The sequence below is a fragment of the Squalius cephalus genome (assembly GCF_949319135.1).
Source record: "Squalius cephalus genome assembly, chromosome: 15".
Lineage (NCBI taxonomy): Eukaryota > Metazoa > Chordata > Actinopteri > Cypriniformes > Leuciscidae > Squalius > Squalius cephalus.
Genome location: NC_137136.1, coordinates 10,968,576 through 10,987,955, shown reverse-complemented (window position 1 = coordinate 10,987,955; position 19,380 = coordinate 10,968,576). Strand labels below are relative to the sequence as shown.

Here is a 19,380-nt window from a genome sequence, read left to right as displayed (position 1 = left end):
TTTTATCTCGGTGTTTAGCATCAGATAAAGTAGCTTAGGAAGAAGTTTAAGATTTTTGGAAAGTCTTTTTAAATGCTAATTTGCTGTATTCTTCCGTTTTTATGGCCTGTGCAGGTTAGAAATAACAGCAGGACATTTTGTTTCTGCTCTATATGTTGCAAAATGAAATGTGTTTTGTTCATGCAGAGTCTCCATTGTGCCCACGCTCCGCGTCTGCCAGCCCTCTCACAGTGTGTTCACATCGGCCACATCACCGCTGCTCTGAGCGCTGGAGGGTCACCACCAGCACGCCCAATATCGCCCAGCGCAGGCGAGACTCCACACCTGTGAGTTATTGAAGGCTCCCTTTCACTCTTTCCGTCTTTCTTATATTTTTATCTCTCCCTCCCTGTTATATCATATTTTGCTTTTATATAGGAGGAGGTGAGAAATTCATGCACAAGTTCACGAGTCCAAGCCTTTAAAGAGGGTGTGGAAATTTCTTGTTTAGTTGTGTTACCCCCACAGCCCCTTCGATATGACCTAATAACCATTTATCATGAAACATGCTAATGTTATCATTAATGTTATTCAAGTGGCCATTATTACAATAATTCATGTTTAAACTACAGAAACTGCATATACTCTACTGTAAAATATCATTCATGTGTCAATCAAATTTTAGTGAAAAATTGTAAATTAGAGATAGCAAAGACCCCTGGCTTTGAGTCTCTGTCTTCGAGGAATGAGGATGTTTATTTTTTGTTACATTATTTCTCAAAAGATGAGTAAGGATAAGAAGGACAAGGAGAGAGAAAATGAAAAGGAGAAGAGTACCATCACCAAAGAGAAGGTGCTGAAAAAGAGACAGTCCATGCCATCAATGAAAACCAGAATAGAGTCCAGGTAAGATTTTAACGATCAAATTGGATTCGTTTTTGCCTTATAGGTGAATATATGGATTATTATTTTATATTTATTTTCATTAAAATGGAAATTCTCATTAATCATAAATAATCCTAAATTCTCAGTCTAATCGAAGTAAACATTTAAAATGCTTATATTCTGGAAGCACTGCCTTGCATGTGCAAGAGGAAAATACAATAGAAGCTTTTTAATGGACCTTTTTGCTTCGAGCGTCATCTAATTCTGTAAGACCAATGCTTTGTTATGTAATGCTGTCTCTGACCAAATGTTTCTCCTTCTGGTTGTAGTCAGATGCCCTAGTTTAGGTTCATGGTACGCTAAATAGATACGTAGTTTAGCTGTAGTTTTAAAGATACTTTTATCTGCTGAATTGGTTTAATCAGTATTTTGTCTTTTTCTAGGACATAATGAAATGTCAGATTCAGGCCACATTATAGGTCTAGTTTATGTCTATCCCATGATCATTTGTAGTTCTTGCCCCTACTATGAACAGCTCAGCCATTAAATTAAGTTTCTCTTCATTTTTCCAGTCCGAGTCCATTGTCCAAACTAAGATCTGCATCTCCTGTGACGCCCAAAGGCCGCGCGTCCTCCCCCAGTCCTGCAGTATCTCCCAAACCTCCATCAGCACGAGCGAGCCCCAGTACTCCTAAAGCCCGACCCAAGAGGGCCAGGACCCCTGCCCGCGTGGAGACCCGCACCGCCTCGCCTGTCGCCATAGAGAGGGTTCGAGAGACCCACAGGCCCGCTACGCCTGAAGAACCAAAGAGTGAGTGTGGTGATGATGAGTGTTGCCATACAGGCTTTTCTTTATTGAAAGGAGTTATAGATATGTTCTCCTAAAACAAAATATCTGTCATTTTAAGCTTTTTGTCCTCCCTCCAGTCCTCATTTTCCCCCCGCTCCGTTTCTCTGTGTTTTCTCTAGCCTCGTCTCCCGTCCCCTCCATTTTCGTGTCATCAGTTCCGGACACGTCCCCTGTTGAAAGTTCACCAGTCATGTCGGTTTCCGCACCCTCTGTCCCTGAGGAGTCCCCTGTTGTCCCCGCCCTCCCACAGGTGGCTTCTCCAGCTCCCTCTCCAGGCAAGCCCATGGCTGGCACCAACAACCCAGAGGAAGCCACCCGCATCCTGGCTGAGAAAAGACGACAGGCCCGTGAACAGAGAGAGAAGGAAGAGCAAGAACGGAGAGAACAGCTTGAGAGAGAGAGGTTACCTATTTTACTGTTATTTATTTTTAGTTTAATTCGGCATGAAACAGAAGTTGTGATAGTCTTTTCTTCCCTATTGTGACGCATATCCAAGTGAAACGGCTTCTTGAACAAGAAACAATGTTGGATGGGACTTTATTTTGTCCATCAGGAATTGATTGGATCGATTGATTTCATGTGAATGACAGGTTGTCTCGCCCTTGCACAGAAAAACACGTCGTAAGAGGAGAGATGCCATTGCAAGAGGGAGGGGGAATTATTTTGAATAAAGATTACGAGGACACATTTGCGTATGAAATTGATAACACTTTATTTTGAAGTCCCGTAGTTACATGTTACTACATGTACTTATATAGTATTAACAGTAAATTATCCATGATCACAAGGAACTAACCCTAAACCAACACCTAATTCTAACCGTAACTCTATAGTAAGTACATGACATGTAGTTACTTAGTATTACTCAGCACTTATTTGAGTAAGTACAATGTAACTATGTCACCTTAAAATAAATTGTAACCAAAAATTTATGTGCATGAATCATTTATAATAAATATTCCAATATTCTATAAAAAACAAGAATTGTTCATTAAAATTTCATGGTGAATTTAATTGTATTTCTTATTGAGTTTTTGTTTTATTTTATAATATATATTTATATATTATTTTATATGCATTTTTATTTTAAAAGTTTTAATTTTTTTTGTATGAAATATATCTTAGCCTTTTTTTTTGACACTTCACTGGCCTTTTTAAGTCGCCACTCCGCATCCGTCCTCATTTTTACACAAAATTTAAATGGACTGTCTGTTCCTCAAAGCAAACTCCGTAATGCAGCAGTTAGCGCACATGTGCTCATGTGGCAGACCCAGGTTTGAGTCCAGCTTGCAACATGTGCTGATTCCATTCCACCTTTGTCTCACCAATAACTGTCTGTCATTCTCCACTATATCTTTCTAATAAAGAGGCAGAATAACAATTTAATTAAATTTAATTTAATAATATCTATTCAATTTCAACTTGTTAAACTTTTCACCCTTTGTATCCCTGCCATCAAAGCCAAACTCCACCTCAGCTAACACACGTTTTTGGTATGCTTTTAAACATGTCGTGCTCCACCAGGCCGTGTGCGGTGTGAGCTCCAGGAATAGCCTTGGCGGTGTGGAGCTGTTGACGTCTGGAGTTCTCTGTGACAGTTTATGAGTTTAACACGTTTATGAGCCAAAAGGGACTTTGGCAACAAAGTAATGAGAGTTCCACACTGTTTATGCTCCAGTGCCGCTGGTAACTATGGGTGCAGATATTTTGGTCACCACTAAAAAGATTCACTTTCCGTCCACTTTGCATTTGTCACTTTATAATGCATGGACCATGTCTGCAATTTAAAGTATTATGTTATGTTACCAGCCGCAGCAAATTTCAATTTTGCAAGAGACACCGAAGTCCACTTGCATTCACATGTCCTTTTTTTCTTTAATAATTCAAAAACTTCAGTGGTTAATAGTACCTATCTGGAGGAGTTTTCTTTTTAAATCTTATGTGTATACTGTGTACAATGACTGACTGTCCTCTTTCACACAGGCTTCAGCACGAGGAGAGGTTAGCACAGGAGGCAGAGGAGAGCAGGCGCAGGGAGGAGGAGGCGCGCCTCATGGCGGAGCAGGAGAGGTTAAGAGAGGAGGCCCAGCGCCTGCAGGATGAGAAGGAGGCGCAGGAAAGGGCCAAAATCGAACAAGAAGAGAACGAACGGCTTCAGAAACAGGTCAGAAATGCAACTTCATTTCTCAGAATCCTTAGTGACACACTTCACTGTATAAATACATGTACTGACTGTACATTTATAGACTTTCCAGCACTGAATTTTCAGGAATTGCTCAGTTTTGTCAGAGCCGTGGCCTGGAAGTAACCGCACACGCTCCAGACATGTTGAGCCTACTGGACACATGGGTTCAAATCTGGCATCGGTTGTGTCCTGAATGGTGTCATTTAGTATTACTTACTAGTGTATTATCTATTAATATTTGGAAGTTGCTTTTATTTTTATATTTTCATTTTTCTCAATTTAAGTTTTAGTAATTTTTTTATGTGCTTTTGTAATTTTTATTAGGTTTTTATGTAATATTTATATATAGCATTCATTTTTATTAGTAATTTTACTACTTCAACCACCTTCTTTTTTCAGTTAGTTGCCAAAACAAAATGTATATTTTTAAAGTTTTTCTTGTAATATTTATATTTTATTGCAGCTTTATTTAGATTGCCAACATTTATTTTTAATAGTTTGTTTTAGTTAACAATAACAACCCTGGTCCATAGGGTCCATCTTCCTCTTTCCAAATTCCCAATTTTTTGTCTGCTTTCTACTTCCTTTGTTTTTAACAGAGGCATGCCAATGCAATTCAGTAAATTTTCTGTTTAATGCTGTAAAATACAAGCATGCAATTCTATCTTCAATTTTAAAGCAATTGAAGAGGTATAATGAGTCAAATTTTAGCCAAGTAAGTTAAGTTCTTACAAATCCGTTCTTTCCTCTTCTGTGAATGGATGTATATCAAGAGTGCTAATTGGCGCAGTAGCATTTTTGAGGTTTTACCACCACCTGGTTGTATTTAAGTAGATATTAAGTAGGTGTCAGGGTTTTCACAGTCATGGAATACATAGACATATAAAGGAATTTTAAAATTGTGAATCCAACACCTGAAAAAGACATCCTAAAAAAAAGGAAATTTCTGTGGTGATCATAGATTTTTCTAGTTATACTTAGTTACTGTTTCATGCTAGAATTTGTTATTTAATAAAATTTTTGGAAAAAAAAATTCAAAAGTCTAGGTATTATATGCTGTTGTTTTGTACACGGGATGTGATCTGTCCTGTCACTGGAACTGAATGCCCATCAGCTTCAGATGAATGAATGACTGCAGAGGAAGCTGTTATTTTTATTGCCCTGGATGTTGAGTGTCAATCTGATCATTTGATTGTGTCTGTAGAAAGAGGAGGCTGAAGCAAAGGCCCGAGAGGAGGCCGAGAAACAGCGGCTGGAGAGAGAGAAACACTTCCAGAAGGAGGAGCAGGAGAGGCTGGAGAGAAAGAAGGCAAGAAGGGTTTCCAACTCGCATTTATATTTTTCTTCAAAAGGTCACTTTGAAATCATCCTGCATCTTTAAAACCTGTATTACAGGCAATTGTATGCATACATGTCTACGCAAACTTTAGTTGAAGTCTAGTGAAATCCTTTCATTTCCTCTCCTAACTAATCACACATGCCCACAATAGCTTTCAGGCACAGAATGTGGTAGTAGGGCGAAATAAAATAACTTTTAAAGGTAAAAAGCAAGCTCTCAAGATTAATGCACGTGCCATAAATCATACAACACCTTGACATTCACCCCCTGATCCCTTTCTGTGAATGCTTTTGTAACGGAGGATGGCCACTCTGTTCAAGTGGTATTACACCAGCAGGACACTATGCTGTACCTCTACAAGTCAGTTTAGCAGGGTCGTGTATCAGATCCCCGACCCAACTGTCCTCAGCTCTTGGTGTGTTTTTTGGAAGACATGGTGTCCGTGGAGCTTGACAAACTGCAGTGTTTTTTTTTTAATTCAGAACATAGCGTTGGCCTTAAACACCTACCACTGACTTTTAGTATGATTAAAGGGATAGCTCACCCAAAATGAAAATTACCCCATGATCAAAATTACTCACCCTCAAGCCATCCTAGGTGTATATGACATACTTCTTTCAGACAAATACAGTCGGAGTTATATTAAAAAATGTCCTGGCTAATCCAAGCTATATAATGGGAGTGAATGGCTGGTGAAAATTTGAAGTCCAAAAAAGCTTCCATCCATTATAAAAATACTCCACACGGCTCCGGGGGGTTAATAAAGGCCTTCTGAAGAGAAGCCATGGGTTTTTGATAGAAAAATATTAATATTTATAACTTTATAATGTAAAATAACTAGCTTCCGCCAGACGACCGTACGCATACTACTCAACTTGCGCCACAAGAGTAACCCGTGACGCGTGTATGACTTACGATGTAGGAGTATCATAAGCTTAGACGCCTCTCGCGTTTTAAACAAATAGGGCTGTGCAACAAACTGAAGCTCCTCTTCTATTATATAGAAAATCCAACATTTTTCTTCAAAATTTCTAATTTGCGACTGGTGTTTTGTTTTTGTTCCTCTGAGCTTCCGCGTTCGTCATTACATACATTGTGTGTGGAGTCAGGAGTTAGTCTTCCACCGTAAATCGATGTGTATGGCCGTCTGTCGGAAGCCAGTGATTATAGTTTATAAAGTTTTTCTTACACAAATGCATGGCTTCACTTCAGAAGGCCTTTATTAACCACCTGGATGCACTTTTTTGGGCTTCAAATTTTCACCAGCCATTCACTCCCATTATAAAGCTTGGAAGAGCCAGGACATTTTTTTTATTTTAACTCCGATTGTATTCGTCTGAAAGAAGAATGTCATATACCTAGGATGGCTTCATTCATGGGGTAAATGTCATTTTTGGGTGAAATATCCCTTTAAAGCTGCAAGACGCAGTTTATGCTTCTGAAACTTTGATAAATAGAGGAACGTAAAGATAAACAATACAAATCATCTTTTGTAATTGAGAATAATAAAGAATCATCGTAAAATAAAATGAAATGACACTGTGAAACTGTTCCCTTTTTATTTAAATGAACCCCTCAAGTTTGTGTGAAACTTGATGATCATGTTTTCCAGTATGATTTGAGAATGAAATAAAAAAGCATCGTTTGCTTCATGATCAATGAGATGTATGATCAATGTCACAATGTTGGCTTATTTGATTAGTAACCTAGAAATAGCGCAGAATCTTAAATATTTCTTGTTTCCTTTGTTTTACATTTTTCAAATTTCTAAAATTATTTCCAGGTTTTATTTTGATTTGTGAAACTCTTGAAACATGTTTTCTTTTGTCTCTTCTGTGCATTGTTTTTAGCGTCTGGATGAGATTATGAAAAGAACACGCAAAACAGATGCAGGAGACAAGGTACGGCGCCATTCTCATTTAAAACGGCCTTACTGTGGCAGTAGCACGGCTCCAATTTCCTCTTGCGGATCAAGAGCTCAGAATCTAATTGTTTCCTTTCCTTTTCTTTTTTTATCTTTTCATGCAGAAAGACACAAAATCTCCATCGCAAGTCAATGGAAAAGACTCAGATTCTGACGTGAATAAAGGTATTAAACTGTTTAAGAATGTCACTACTCTACTACACTACTGGATCATTTTTAATTAGATATGGGATTCAGTACACATTTAGTTCTATTTGAACCTTCTATGTAGATCTGTTTGAATCAGCAACATGTTACGTCAGACTCGCACAACACTTAAATGTCATTGAACATGTACCATTTTATTGATCAATTTTTGAGTCAACTTTTCTTTAAGAACTGTGTAAATAAAAGTACCCACATCTCCACCCTCTCCAAAACTCCTTTAAGATTAAGCTTGTATTAATCTGGGAGATGGCTGGGAAATGGATTTGTTTCTCCTTGTAGTCAATCGGAGAACACTGCACACTACTGCTTGTTACTTGCGTCACTGTCGAAGATCTGTTGCTGTTCCCTTTATTTTCTGTAATGGAGTATGAAAATGGGCATAGCAGCATGGTAAATCATCACACTCCATTTACATAGCGCTAGATGCTTAGCAGCTGTTTTTTCTAATTAGATAACTGGATGAAGGCCTTTAACGAGTCTACTTTTATTCAGCAGCCAGTATTGTTCCCATTAGCCCCTTGAAATACATTGAGTATTGTTCATTGTTTGGAGTCTGTAAGAGATTTCTTAATGTTTTTGAAAGAAATCTCTCCTGCTCACAAAGGCTGCATTTATTTGATCAAAAATACAGTAAAACAGTGATATTATTGCAATTTAAAATAGCTTTTTTCTATGGTTAAGCTGAATTTTCAGCATCTTTACTCCAGTCTTCAGTGTCACATGATCCTTCAGAAATCATTGAAATTTGCTGATATTTTTTGAAAACAGTTCATATTTTTGTGCATACATTTTTCCAGGATTCTTTGATGGGAAAAAAAGGTTCAGAAGAGCAGCATTTATTTGAAATAGAATGTTTTTGTAACATGATTAATGTCTTTACTGTCACTTTTGTTCAGTATAATGCATCCTTGCTGAACGAAAGCATTCACTTTAAAAAAAGAAAATCTTACTGACCCCAAACATTTGAATGGTAGTGTAAATGCATTTACAAAAGAACACACATTTTCAGAGCAAACTCCTATTATGTATTAAAATATAACAAATAGCTGATGTAAACACAATGAGCACTGGGAATCAGGGAAACAATTCCAGATGAACTGCTGAAATGTTTATTCTGTCAGTTGTACAACCATCTGGGAATGGAACATTGATTTGGCAAAGGAACGCTAAAACAAACAAGATTGCCATTTTAAGAAACTATTAGCATGACATTCTGTCTTTTTCCTAGCAGCTGCTGACTACCAGCCAAGCACTGCATTGAAACAAGATGGTGTGAACGAAAGGTAAGTCCTGTGTTCAGGACTACTTCCATTTTTGTTTTCTGTCAATTTCCCCATTTTTTTCTCTTGAACGTCTGTTTTCTATTGCAGTCTGTCCGTTCTTGTGGTGAACGGCGTTCAGCCTACCAAACACGAGAATGGCCTGTCAGCAAAAGGGGAGGCGTCTCACTTCGAAGAGATCCTTCAGCTGTCCAATCACAACAATGGACGGGAGAAGTCAGAGACTGAAAGACCCGACGAGCCAATCATGTCGTTTGAGAGAGATGAATCATTCCTTAAGAAAACAGGCCCCATTAAGCCTCAGCATGTGGCAGGTGAGCGTCTAAAGAATCTCTCATGTTTCAGTGTCAATCTCTCATCAGATAGCAGTGAGAACGACAATAAATCTGAACATTATTAGCTTTTCACGGTCCTGCCTTAAAGGAGTTGTTCACTTTCAAATGAAAATTAGCCCATGATTTACTCACCCTCAAGCCATCCTAGGTGTATATGACATTCTTCTTTCAAGTTATACTAAAAAATATTCTGGCTCTTCAAGTTCTTCCAAGTTTTTTCCAAGTCTTCCAAGTTATATGATCATAAAATCATATAAATTATTCACATTTCTTTTGTCGGGGAAGAGTCGTTGTCCTTGTCTTTCTGGCTTTTTTTTTTTGCACCTGGAGGGTTAATGTTGTCTCAGTTGCGGGTGTCATAGTGGCCGTACATCGCCCTGCGGGTGCGACAGGCGGGGGTAACGGGGTGAAGAGCCTGGTAGGTCTTGGCACAAAGCCGAATTCCTGAAATGGTGTCAGGAAGACCTGATCCGGCCTTGCTGGCACCCAAGACTGGAAACAGGACCCCTTGGCTTAGCTCTTCAACCCCTGTTCCCTCAGCCTGGGCAGCATTACTTGGTCCCGCTCCCCTCAGCACGTACCTCCACCTGTCCTCCTGCAGACAGCCCTCCAGCCATAAATCATCTGCAAAGAAAACACAAGGGGGTTCACCTCATGCCGTGCCAGCTCTTGTAAACTGAGATGAACGTTTTTAATCCAGGATCTTTTATCCGGGATCTTTGCGTTGCCATATCTGGAGCGCTACTCTTGTAGCGTTAAGTATAGAATTATCACTGACGTATCATGTGACTACACAGATAGATATGTCAATGTTCTCAACACAGATACAGTGGGGTTTTTTGTGCACTTTGCTGGGCAAAGCATGGTGTACCATTCTAAGTTGGTTCAAATATGCTAATCCAGTTAAAACTGGCCAGTACCAGCAAACCAAGTTGACTGGCTGGTAGTCTAAATCAGTAATTTCTTGAGCAGGTTACAGGGGGTAGGCGAAAATATATAGATTTTGCTTAGTTTGTTCTGCTTAGGTTGTATAGTGGTAATTTCCTGTCTTTTTTATTTTTAAATAAGTGTTTGTTTTCCATCAAATGTTGGATTGAAAATATTAAAATATGTGCATTTTGTCCAGTCTTTTTTACCCACAACATTGATTCTTTGGATTAATGTCGATTAAGATGCCTTAAAAGGTTGGGAACCATTGGTCTAACTGATCATTTGAACTAACTTGGACCAGCTATGATGAAATAATGACCTACTTCAACCAGCTAAAAGTAGGGATGGGCACGGGTTTCCGATTATTGATCATGAAGAATCATTCATGATCAAGAAAAATTGATTTTTAAATGTTTTTTTATATGCTCACTAAGTTTTATTTGATGAAAAATACAGTAAAAACGATAAGTTGAATTTCAGCAGTGTCACGTGATCCAAGAAATATCGAGCTCAAGAATTTTTTCTGTTGAAAATGGTTGTGCTGCTTAATATTTTTGTTAAAAAGACCAGCATTTTTTTTTTTTTGTAACATCATAAATGTCTTTAATGTAACTTTTGAGCAATTTAGTGCATCCTTGATGAATAAAAGTAATTAAATCGTTTACAAAAAAATCTTACCCCAAACTTTTGTAACTTCAAAATATTTCACACCAAATTAAATGATTCATCATGATTTCGTTCAAATTCAAATGATCTTTAAGATTTTTACTATTTAAAAAGCCCTAAATGCTATTTATTTAATTTTGTCATGCATTAAACACTTACATTTCTAATCTCCATGTTCTTCCTGTGTTCTCCAGAGGTCCTCTGAGGGCATAAACTGATGGATGAAGCCTTAAATCTGCGAGTCCCTCAACACCGTCTGCCTGAGGGACCGGTGGAAAGAAGCACAGCATGAAAGAGACCTGTGCCAAACCCAAAAAACTGTCTTCTGTTTAGACTGTACAGAGCAACCCCACTATCAGAGCCTCTCTTATGGTTCATGATGGAAATTACAAGGACGCTACAAAACAATCAAGCTGAGCTAAACGCTAACATTCACAAGAATCACCATTCATCAAGACCCTGACCTCACCCATTCTTTCTGATCACCACAGAAAGAGTTTTTTTTTTTTTTTTAAAGGTTGTGACAAACATTAATTAATCCTTGTCGTTATTCATGCTGTTATGGGTTGAATGCAGAAGTGTTTTGGGTGTTTTATTTTTTAATGTTTAGTTATTTAACTTGAAAAGAATTGTAACTACTGGGTACAATTGTATGTGAATAATGTAAATTGGATCATGGGAGGAGACGATCTGTGAATAAACAGAATGAAAGGGACTGCCATGCCTGAACTCCACTGTTTCAGAGTTTTTAATGTTAGAGATGTTTTCATTTTGTCTTATAGTAAAATATTTTTAATACCAGTTACACCAGATTAGTGCTTACTGCTAAGTTACCTACTTACATAAGAAATGTGTAATATCCAAAACATTCACCATGCATGCACATGCAACTGCAATGATAAAGTTTGCAACTCTAAAGATGACTGCAAAGAATTGTGTTGTCACTAGAGTCTTACCATAATATTCCTGGTTTTCTTGTTGATAAAATGCCTGGGTCTCAAGTTTATGCCTATTTATAAACCAGAACAGATCGCCGATACCCAAAGGCGTCCTGTTTAACTCCAAATGATGGCAATTTATAGCCACTCTGGGACTTTGTTATACCGTGAGAGCGCAAACTCTTGGCGTAATCATTATTTGTAGTGTTTCCAATCATGGCCAACTCTTGAGGAGCTGAAGCTGTGTGCATATTAATACAGGGTGGTTCTGAAGTAATTTTTCCTGAAAAAAAGAGAATATTGATGCCTTTATTTATGTGCTATAAATATTTGGTTTACTCTATCAAAGAGGGAATTTATGTTGTGAAAATTTCCCTTTAATTTCATTCAGCATAATTATTTGTGCTGCAAAAATTATTTTCATAATTAGTATTTTAGCTTTTACTAAACATCCTTAAAAGTATGGATGCACGACATATCGGCCATGTTCATTTTTAATGTTATCGCAGTAAGAAATTTTTGCCGATATATTAAAGCAGATAAATAATGGGTTATTTCCTTCAGTTGAGACACTTCAGATGCACTTTTGAATAGCTTGAAATATGATTGGAATCACTTCAAAAAAGAAAAGAAAATGCATTTAAGTACAACATGTGCAGTGCAAGTCTGTCATATAATCTACATAAAATTATAATGAGAACTTTAGAATTGTGTGCTTGGGACATGACTTTTAATGGTGAGATTTTTGTATTTGTAATCAGGCTCTCAAAAATTATAGAAAAATTTGGATTTAGATTTATCGGCTTTTCAAGGATTATTTATCGGTATTGGCCAAAATGTTCATATTGGTGCATCCCTACTTAAAAGGAGATCAAATTATATTATTATCGATTATTGTGTACGATAGTACATTTTTTATTCAAAATTGGATCTTGAATTAAATGTATTTGTATATGCCATTGGCATTTTTCCTTATTGCAAAGAAAAAACTATTTTTTTTATGCTTAAAACAAACAAAAACAATTCAAGATATATTCTCTGAAAACAAGTCCTAATGTCTGATGGAATTTTAAAGTGATTGATTATTTTATTTTTTTTATAAGGAAAAAAAAACCCTACTACGTTTGATTGCTTTATTTGCAGCTTAAATCTGAGTGATATTGAGATGATGATCTGTGTTATAGAGGTAATGCATATCCTTTTGGGAAATCTAAACAGGTCCAGGATGGCTCAGCTGTCCCTACTTATGCTTTTCCAGAAGGCCATCAAGCAATGAGTTAAATGCCTGTTCCAGACTCCTGGCCAAGATCACATCCCTGTGACCTTTGTGCACATGCTTTGGCACTCTTACCATCTGTATAGCATGACATCTAAAACCATCACGATACATGTCTCTCTCTTTCTCCCTCCCCCTAAAGCTTGCTCTCAGAACTCACTTAACCGAAGATTTTGCATTGTGAAGCAAAGGTTCTTGTTGGCACTTTTTGATTTGTAAGGTCAAACTCTCAGTCCTGTTCGTTACTTTACTCTCATTTGGTGGGTGTTTGTAAGCTGATAAACAGACTTCAGCAAACAGTGACCCTGATCTTTGTAGGAGTTTGGTTTGGTTTAGTATTGTTTATTATGAGACATCCGCCATATTCATACACAGCAGAGGGCAGCAAATCAACACGTATGTATGGACCCATCGATCAGATTTCTCTCACCCGAAGACATTCAGACTGGTTGCCAACATTTACTTTTCTTTGCTGCCTCTGTTTCAAAGAAGAATGTGAAGAATGGGACTGGCTATATTTTCCAGCCCATCGTTCCTTGTAACTTAAGATGGACCCATAAATGACGGGTTTGTTTCAACATTGTGTTGTTGCTGTGGGGATTGCTCCAATTGCGGGAACCGCTTGTGTTGTCGTGCAGGGGAAAATAAAAGTCTATTTTTAGGCCGATGTCAGTGGCTAGAGAGTTATTATAGCATAAAGGCAAAGCCAAGGTGATTAATTCACAAAGGATGAGGAACAGTGGAAGGATACAACTGGCATAAATGCAATAGAAATGAGAAGACAGAGGTTCTTAGTAAGGCACTGTATGTCACTGCTGGGAATGGCTTGGGTGTGAGATGAGTAAATGCATCATAAAGATTTTGACATGTTGATTTATAGCCTGTTATCTCTTCAGGGCCATTCTGGAGTTCCTCTGCTAACACCCAGTGATGATAGGTCAATCTAACCCATGAGATTTACTTCTCAGATGAAAGCTGTTTTAAACAGGTTGGTTAAGCTTTCTCTTTTGTTATCTTTAAGGAAGGCCATTAACTTGCTATTTGTTATCCATCCAACTTTATTAAGTTTAGCTGAGATGTGTCCATCTATAGCTAAGAGTTAAAGGGTTCGCCAAAAAATTTAAATTCTGTCATCATTACTCACCCTCAAGTTGTTCCAAACCTGTATGAGTTTCTTTCTTCTTCCGAACACAAAGACAAATATTTTGAAGAATGTCGGTAACCAGACAGTTGATGTGCCACATTGATAGCATAGTATATTTCTTCCATATATGGAAGTCAATGGGGAAAAACTGTAAGAGCACCATGCTTTTCTGCATCCAGTCAGTCAATTGTTTTGTTTCTGAATTTTAGATTGATTCGCTTGAGTGATTAAGTCAAATCACTCACTCACTCACTAATACAGTATGCGTGCTCAGTGCCGATTCATTTTCCACTAACATTCACAATTTTGTGAATCGGAATGTGTGCAAAGGATTGTGGGTGATTGTATAGGAAGGATACTCCTGATGCATCCTTCAAAATAAGGTGAATGAAGGGCCGAAAGGAAGGCATCAAATTGGGAAGAACTCAGTCACGTTTTTCATTTCTGAAAGAATCATTGTTTTAGAACGAAGTGGATGAAGGATGATTCAATGACTCAATCATACCGACCTTCACTGGTTGCGCTCAGGAGTGAATCATTGTTTTTGAACGAATCTCTTGAGAGAATAATTCAAAATCACTCACTCATAAAGATAGTCACTGGTCACTATACTGATGTAACAATGTAACCTGCATAAAGGTTCACTGAAAAATCCACACCACATCAATCAGATTGACACAAACAGTGACGCTCAAAACACAGCCAACATTGGAATTTGGTATTTGTAGCCGTTTATTGGGAAAATTAGTTGAACTAGTCTTAAACAATAAATGTTGCTGAAAGACAAACATGCCATATGTACTGCCACTTTTCATGAAGTATAAGGGTTATCGAGCGGTCAAGCTCTGTGGTGAGTGAACATCCACTGCTCCACACTGTGAGTTTCTACACTTCAAACAAACTGCTGTCCCCAGCCCTATTGCTCTCACTCACACTCACTCTCAGCTGTCTTATCTCCCAGGCAACATGTCCCCTTCCCACAGCTGTTATCGTACAATGGCATATTGACGCGAAGGAGCACAATGACTGGTGCTCAAAATAAGCCCATTGGAAATTGTTTTTGGCGTTTGAGTGCCGAGGACTTTCCAAACAGGCCTGTTTTGCAGTTCTCCAGAGAGATGAGTTGAGTCTTTCACTACAATTTTGGACTTTCTGGTGTTCTCACTCTAATTCATATGATCTTTGAGGTGTTTGGCGAAAGGGCCACAATAGTAGGAGGTCAAAATCTTGGGGGTGGCGAAATTTGTGGTAACGAGCAGCTGGAGGTAAATGGGCAGCAGCTGGATAATCTGTACTTTTGTTTTCTTCATGCATTCAGGCGTTGGTTGGCTTTGTAATCAAGAGCCTTTGATCGACACCAGTGTGGCTTGCCCTCGGGAACAACAGTAGATCTATTCTGCCTTTGGGAATCCACATTCTTATTTTCATAAGTCATTGAGCCTTTTCATGAGTGAAAGACATATGACTCATACATTTTATTTATTGACTTTTTCCTTTTTACTAAGAGTATAATAAAGAGCAGACATGAAAGTGGAGAAACTGTTTTTTGAAAGAAGTCTCTTATCCTCACCAAGTCCATATTTGATCAAAAATACAGTAAAAATACTGTGAAACATTATTACAATTTAAAAGAACAGATTTTAATTGAATAGATTGTAAAATGTAATTTATTCCTGTGATGGTACAGCTGAATTTTCAGAAGCTATAACTCCAATCTTCAGCGTCACATGATCCTTCGGAGATCATTTGGTTGGATTTGGTGTGTGTGTGTGTGTATATATATATATATATATTATATATATATATATATATGTATATGTATATGTATTGTATATGTATATATGTATATGTATATACTGTATGAATATATATATATATATAATGATTGTTTATAACTTATTAATCAAAGTAAGAAAGAGTTACGAGGTAGAAACAGTAGGACTGTACCATGTGTTTTCCCCGCTCTCACATCCTGAATGATTTGCATGCAGTGATGTGATTTGAATGCAAAGGATCCGTGTCTTGAACATGCACCATACCTCAAATACATCAGTGTCTTCAACTCTGGATTCAGTGTTAAGTAGCATTAAGGAGCAATCAGGATCGAGGATCCAGTTTTGCTGGCTGGCTAGAGAGTCTTTTTTATCACAGCAGGAGAACAACAGCTGTGTCACTTATTTTATTTTCTTGAGTTGAGAACATTTGCCACGTCACCTCAAGTGTATTAAAGGCTATGGCGAGAGAAAGATTCATGGTCAGCTGTAAACCATCTTGACTGGCACTGGATTGTTGTTGCTGGCTGGCCTGGAGGAGCTTTGACTCATGACTCAGATCAATCCCACCGATCTGCTTAATTTGAGACCAAACAATTCTATGACCACTCGGTCTCTTCTGAACAATAGAGCTGTCTCTCATTGTGCCCTGCAAACCAACTATTTATATTAAACAGCAATATTAAACAAACGTTAGTGTATTTTTGGACAATAGGTATATAGGATTCTGTAGACATTTTATTGGAAGCATTTATATAAGGGTGAATACATTTTTTTTTTTAAATGTAAGTGCCAAGTTATATGAAATGTGACAAATGTATTTATGATTCATTTTTGCTAATCTTTCCCCCACCTGATTTTTTAAAAATTATTCAAAATCATGTTTTAAAACAATATATTTTGAAAATCAAATATTTTGTAAAACAACAGTTAAGATGTATATTTTATTACTTTTATATAATCATCAATATGTAATCATATATTATGATCATAAATATCACACACACACACACACGTATATATAATATATCTTTTGAACATAATTAACCTTGCATTTTAATAAAAGATTAAATAATATTTAAAAAATAATGAAATGATTATGCCAAAAAACTTTTTACCCAACACTCTTTTTTTCTCCAAAAATGTAAGTCTATAATTGTGATAAAAAAAAAAAAATCTCCAAACTGTTACAGCACCAAACTTTTAATCTTTAATTAGATTTTACATTTTTTAATAACTTAATATATCCAGAATAAAATGAGTGCCACATCATTGTTTCCGCTATATAAATAAAAAGCTCAAAAGAAAAGGGCTCTGCAGCTGTGGACGTTGGACTTGTATATAGGTCTCTGTTGACCTTCATAAACCAAAGTCTTTCTTATGACACTGAAAGCCATCACCAGTGAAAACACTAGAAAGAAGTTCGCATGACAAAAAGGAACAAAACCATATGTCCAACCAAATGGTTTCCCCCCAGATGTAGGCTACTCATGTAAACACTCCCTTGCTTTCCATTCTGAACTGCTCTCAATTTATGAGTGATAATGGCTACCTAAAAAATTAAATGATCCCCTATAGTACAAAATAATGTTGAATAATCACATATACTGTACATCCACTCAGATAGGTTATGGGCAAAGTATTTTTTAAATATAAAACTATATATTTACTGATGATTTATTCATTTGGTTATAGAATGAATGAGCTCACATGAAAGGTTGGCATGGCAGCATCAAACTTGAAAAGATAAACCTACAATTCATACAACTAACTAAAAAACTAGAATTAGTGCTAATTTAGGCCTATATAATAATATATAATTTATATAGCTAAATTGAAATATAGTGAAAAGCAGCATGCTATAAAGGGCCTAAAATCCCTCACAGTAGCCTATTGGAATCTAATCTGTATATATGTGCCACATCATTGTTTCCGCTATACAAATAAAAAGCTCAAAAGAAAAGCTGTCATCAAAGGAATGAGGCAGAGTAAATTTATACGTTGTCTGACTCATTTATACGAATCGGAACAACTCGTTTCAATGAACCGGTTAGCCTACTTTTTTTTTTTTCTCCACCGTTCAAATTCTTCAAAACCGATTACACGAATCTTCGACTTCATCATCATGTGAACGGCACGGCGTGGCGTATTACATGCTCTAAAACATTCCAATAAAACCTAAAGTAGGCATATAGCTAAGTCTACTGAGTTTTATTAATAGTAAAGGTGTCTGTTGTACTTACACATGTCCCAGTTCAGTTTGTTGCAGCCATGATAGCTCATAAAATCCGCCAAACTTTTGACCTATCACCAGTCATCATCTCTTCATACTCCAAGAACTGGTCATTCATGTCATCATGTGGAATCGGAATTATGTTCAACAGCTAAAGCCACCAATTTGGAAGGTAAACATGAACGCTCTCTCAAGTAATAGCCTAATTATTTTATGAATGGGAACTTAAGAGATTTTAATTTTATACAGTTTGTGATAACCTGCGCTCAACCAATTTAAACATGGGAGAGAAGAGGACACTAACAGTAGTGAATGGCAGGTAATTATTTTTAAATTCTTATGATATGACAGAAACGAATTACTGTTCAATGAGTCGTTAAGTTAATGAAACGATTTTTAGTCACACAGGTCAGGTGTCACCACACCGGTCTTGCAGGTTGCCACGCACATTTTAAATCTACACTGTGTGATTTTTACCCCCATCTAGCGGTGAAATTGTATATGACTACCCAATGAATTTTAGTTTCTGTTCCTCTCAATTCCGAGGGCGTTTTCACTCCTACGGTGGCCGTATTATTCCAAGATTAACATGGCTTCCAGTTATCACTTCGTCCATGACAATAATAAACAATACGTCTAAAATGAATAAAACTACAGGACAGATGTCAGGAGGTAAACGTCACCCTTGGAATCGGCTATCCCAGCATAATCAGATTAGGCTAACGTTACAATGTGTACAAAGTAAAAGCAATTAAAAATAACTAAAACGTACAGTGTCCTTTTTTATATATAGCTTAAAAAATTGCGCCTTTAAAACTATTCATTACCTGTGATCCGTCGCAGCACAGATTTATGTTACAAGGTAAACAATACTTTTTCACCATTGATGCGAGGATGAAGTTATACTAGAGGTCGATCTGGCGTTATGCACAACCATGCTATGGTTAGACAAGCAACTATAAAACTTTGAATTTACACAAATGAATTACAACAGGCTGAATTACCTGTCGAGAAGAAAGCAGGCAACCTCGGCGTCCGTTTTAAAATCTTTTCTCCTCATGAGCTCTTTCCATCTGGGAAAAGTTACTCCAATATTGACTATGGTCTTGCTGATTTGTCTGTCGCGTTGACGTTTTAATTCTCTCTTTCAAATGTGAGTACGCACGCACACACACCGCACTATCTTTCAAATCTGCCGGCACTCGCGAGCTCGCGAGTGATCTCCCCCTCGCATTCGTCACGGTGTCACTGAGTGAAAAACGCAAAAGGCGAAGCTTGAATTTACAGGCATGTCCCTCTTTGGCTAATGTAGTTTCAAGATGGCAACATGGCGACCGGCATTCGAACCCCTTACCCGTATGTACTTTCAATGGCAGATTATAAACTTAAAAGAATACTTTATTACTTGAAAGAAGTAAATATACATTAATGAGCACA

The 19,380-nt window shown here is 37.3% G+C and overlaps 1 protein-coding gene across 1 annotated transcript in view; it reads left to right on the top strand.

Annotated features, from left to right (window-relative positions):
- Positions 1–10,811, top strand: part of map7d1a (MAP7 domain containing 1a) — a 37,965-nt gene extending 27,154 nt beyond the window's left edge. Inside the window, 11 exon segments of the mRNA XM_079894447.1 lie at positions 187–326; positions 764–885; positions 1,437–1,675; positions 1,834–2,116; positions 3,698–3,878; positions 5,104–5,208; positions 7,089–7,139; positions 7,267–7,327; positions 8,601–8,652; positions 8,740–8,963; positions 10,775–10,811. Coding sequence (XP_079750573.1) covers positions 187–326; positions 764–885; positions 1,437–1,675; positions 1,834–2,116; positions 3,698–3,878; positions 5,104–5,208; positions 7,089–7,139; positions 7,267–7,327; positions 8,601–8,652; positions 8,740–8,963; positions 10,775–10,785 — 1,469 coding nt within the window. The 3' untranslated portion in view covers positions 10,786–10,811.
- The last annotated feature ends 8,569 nt before the right edge of the window (positions 10,812–19,380 follow it).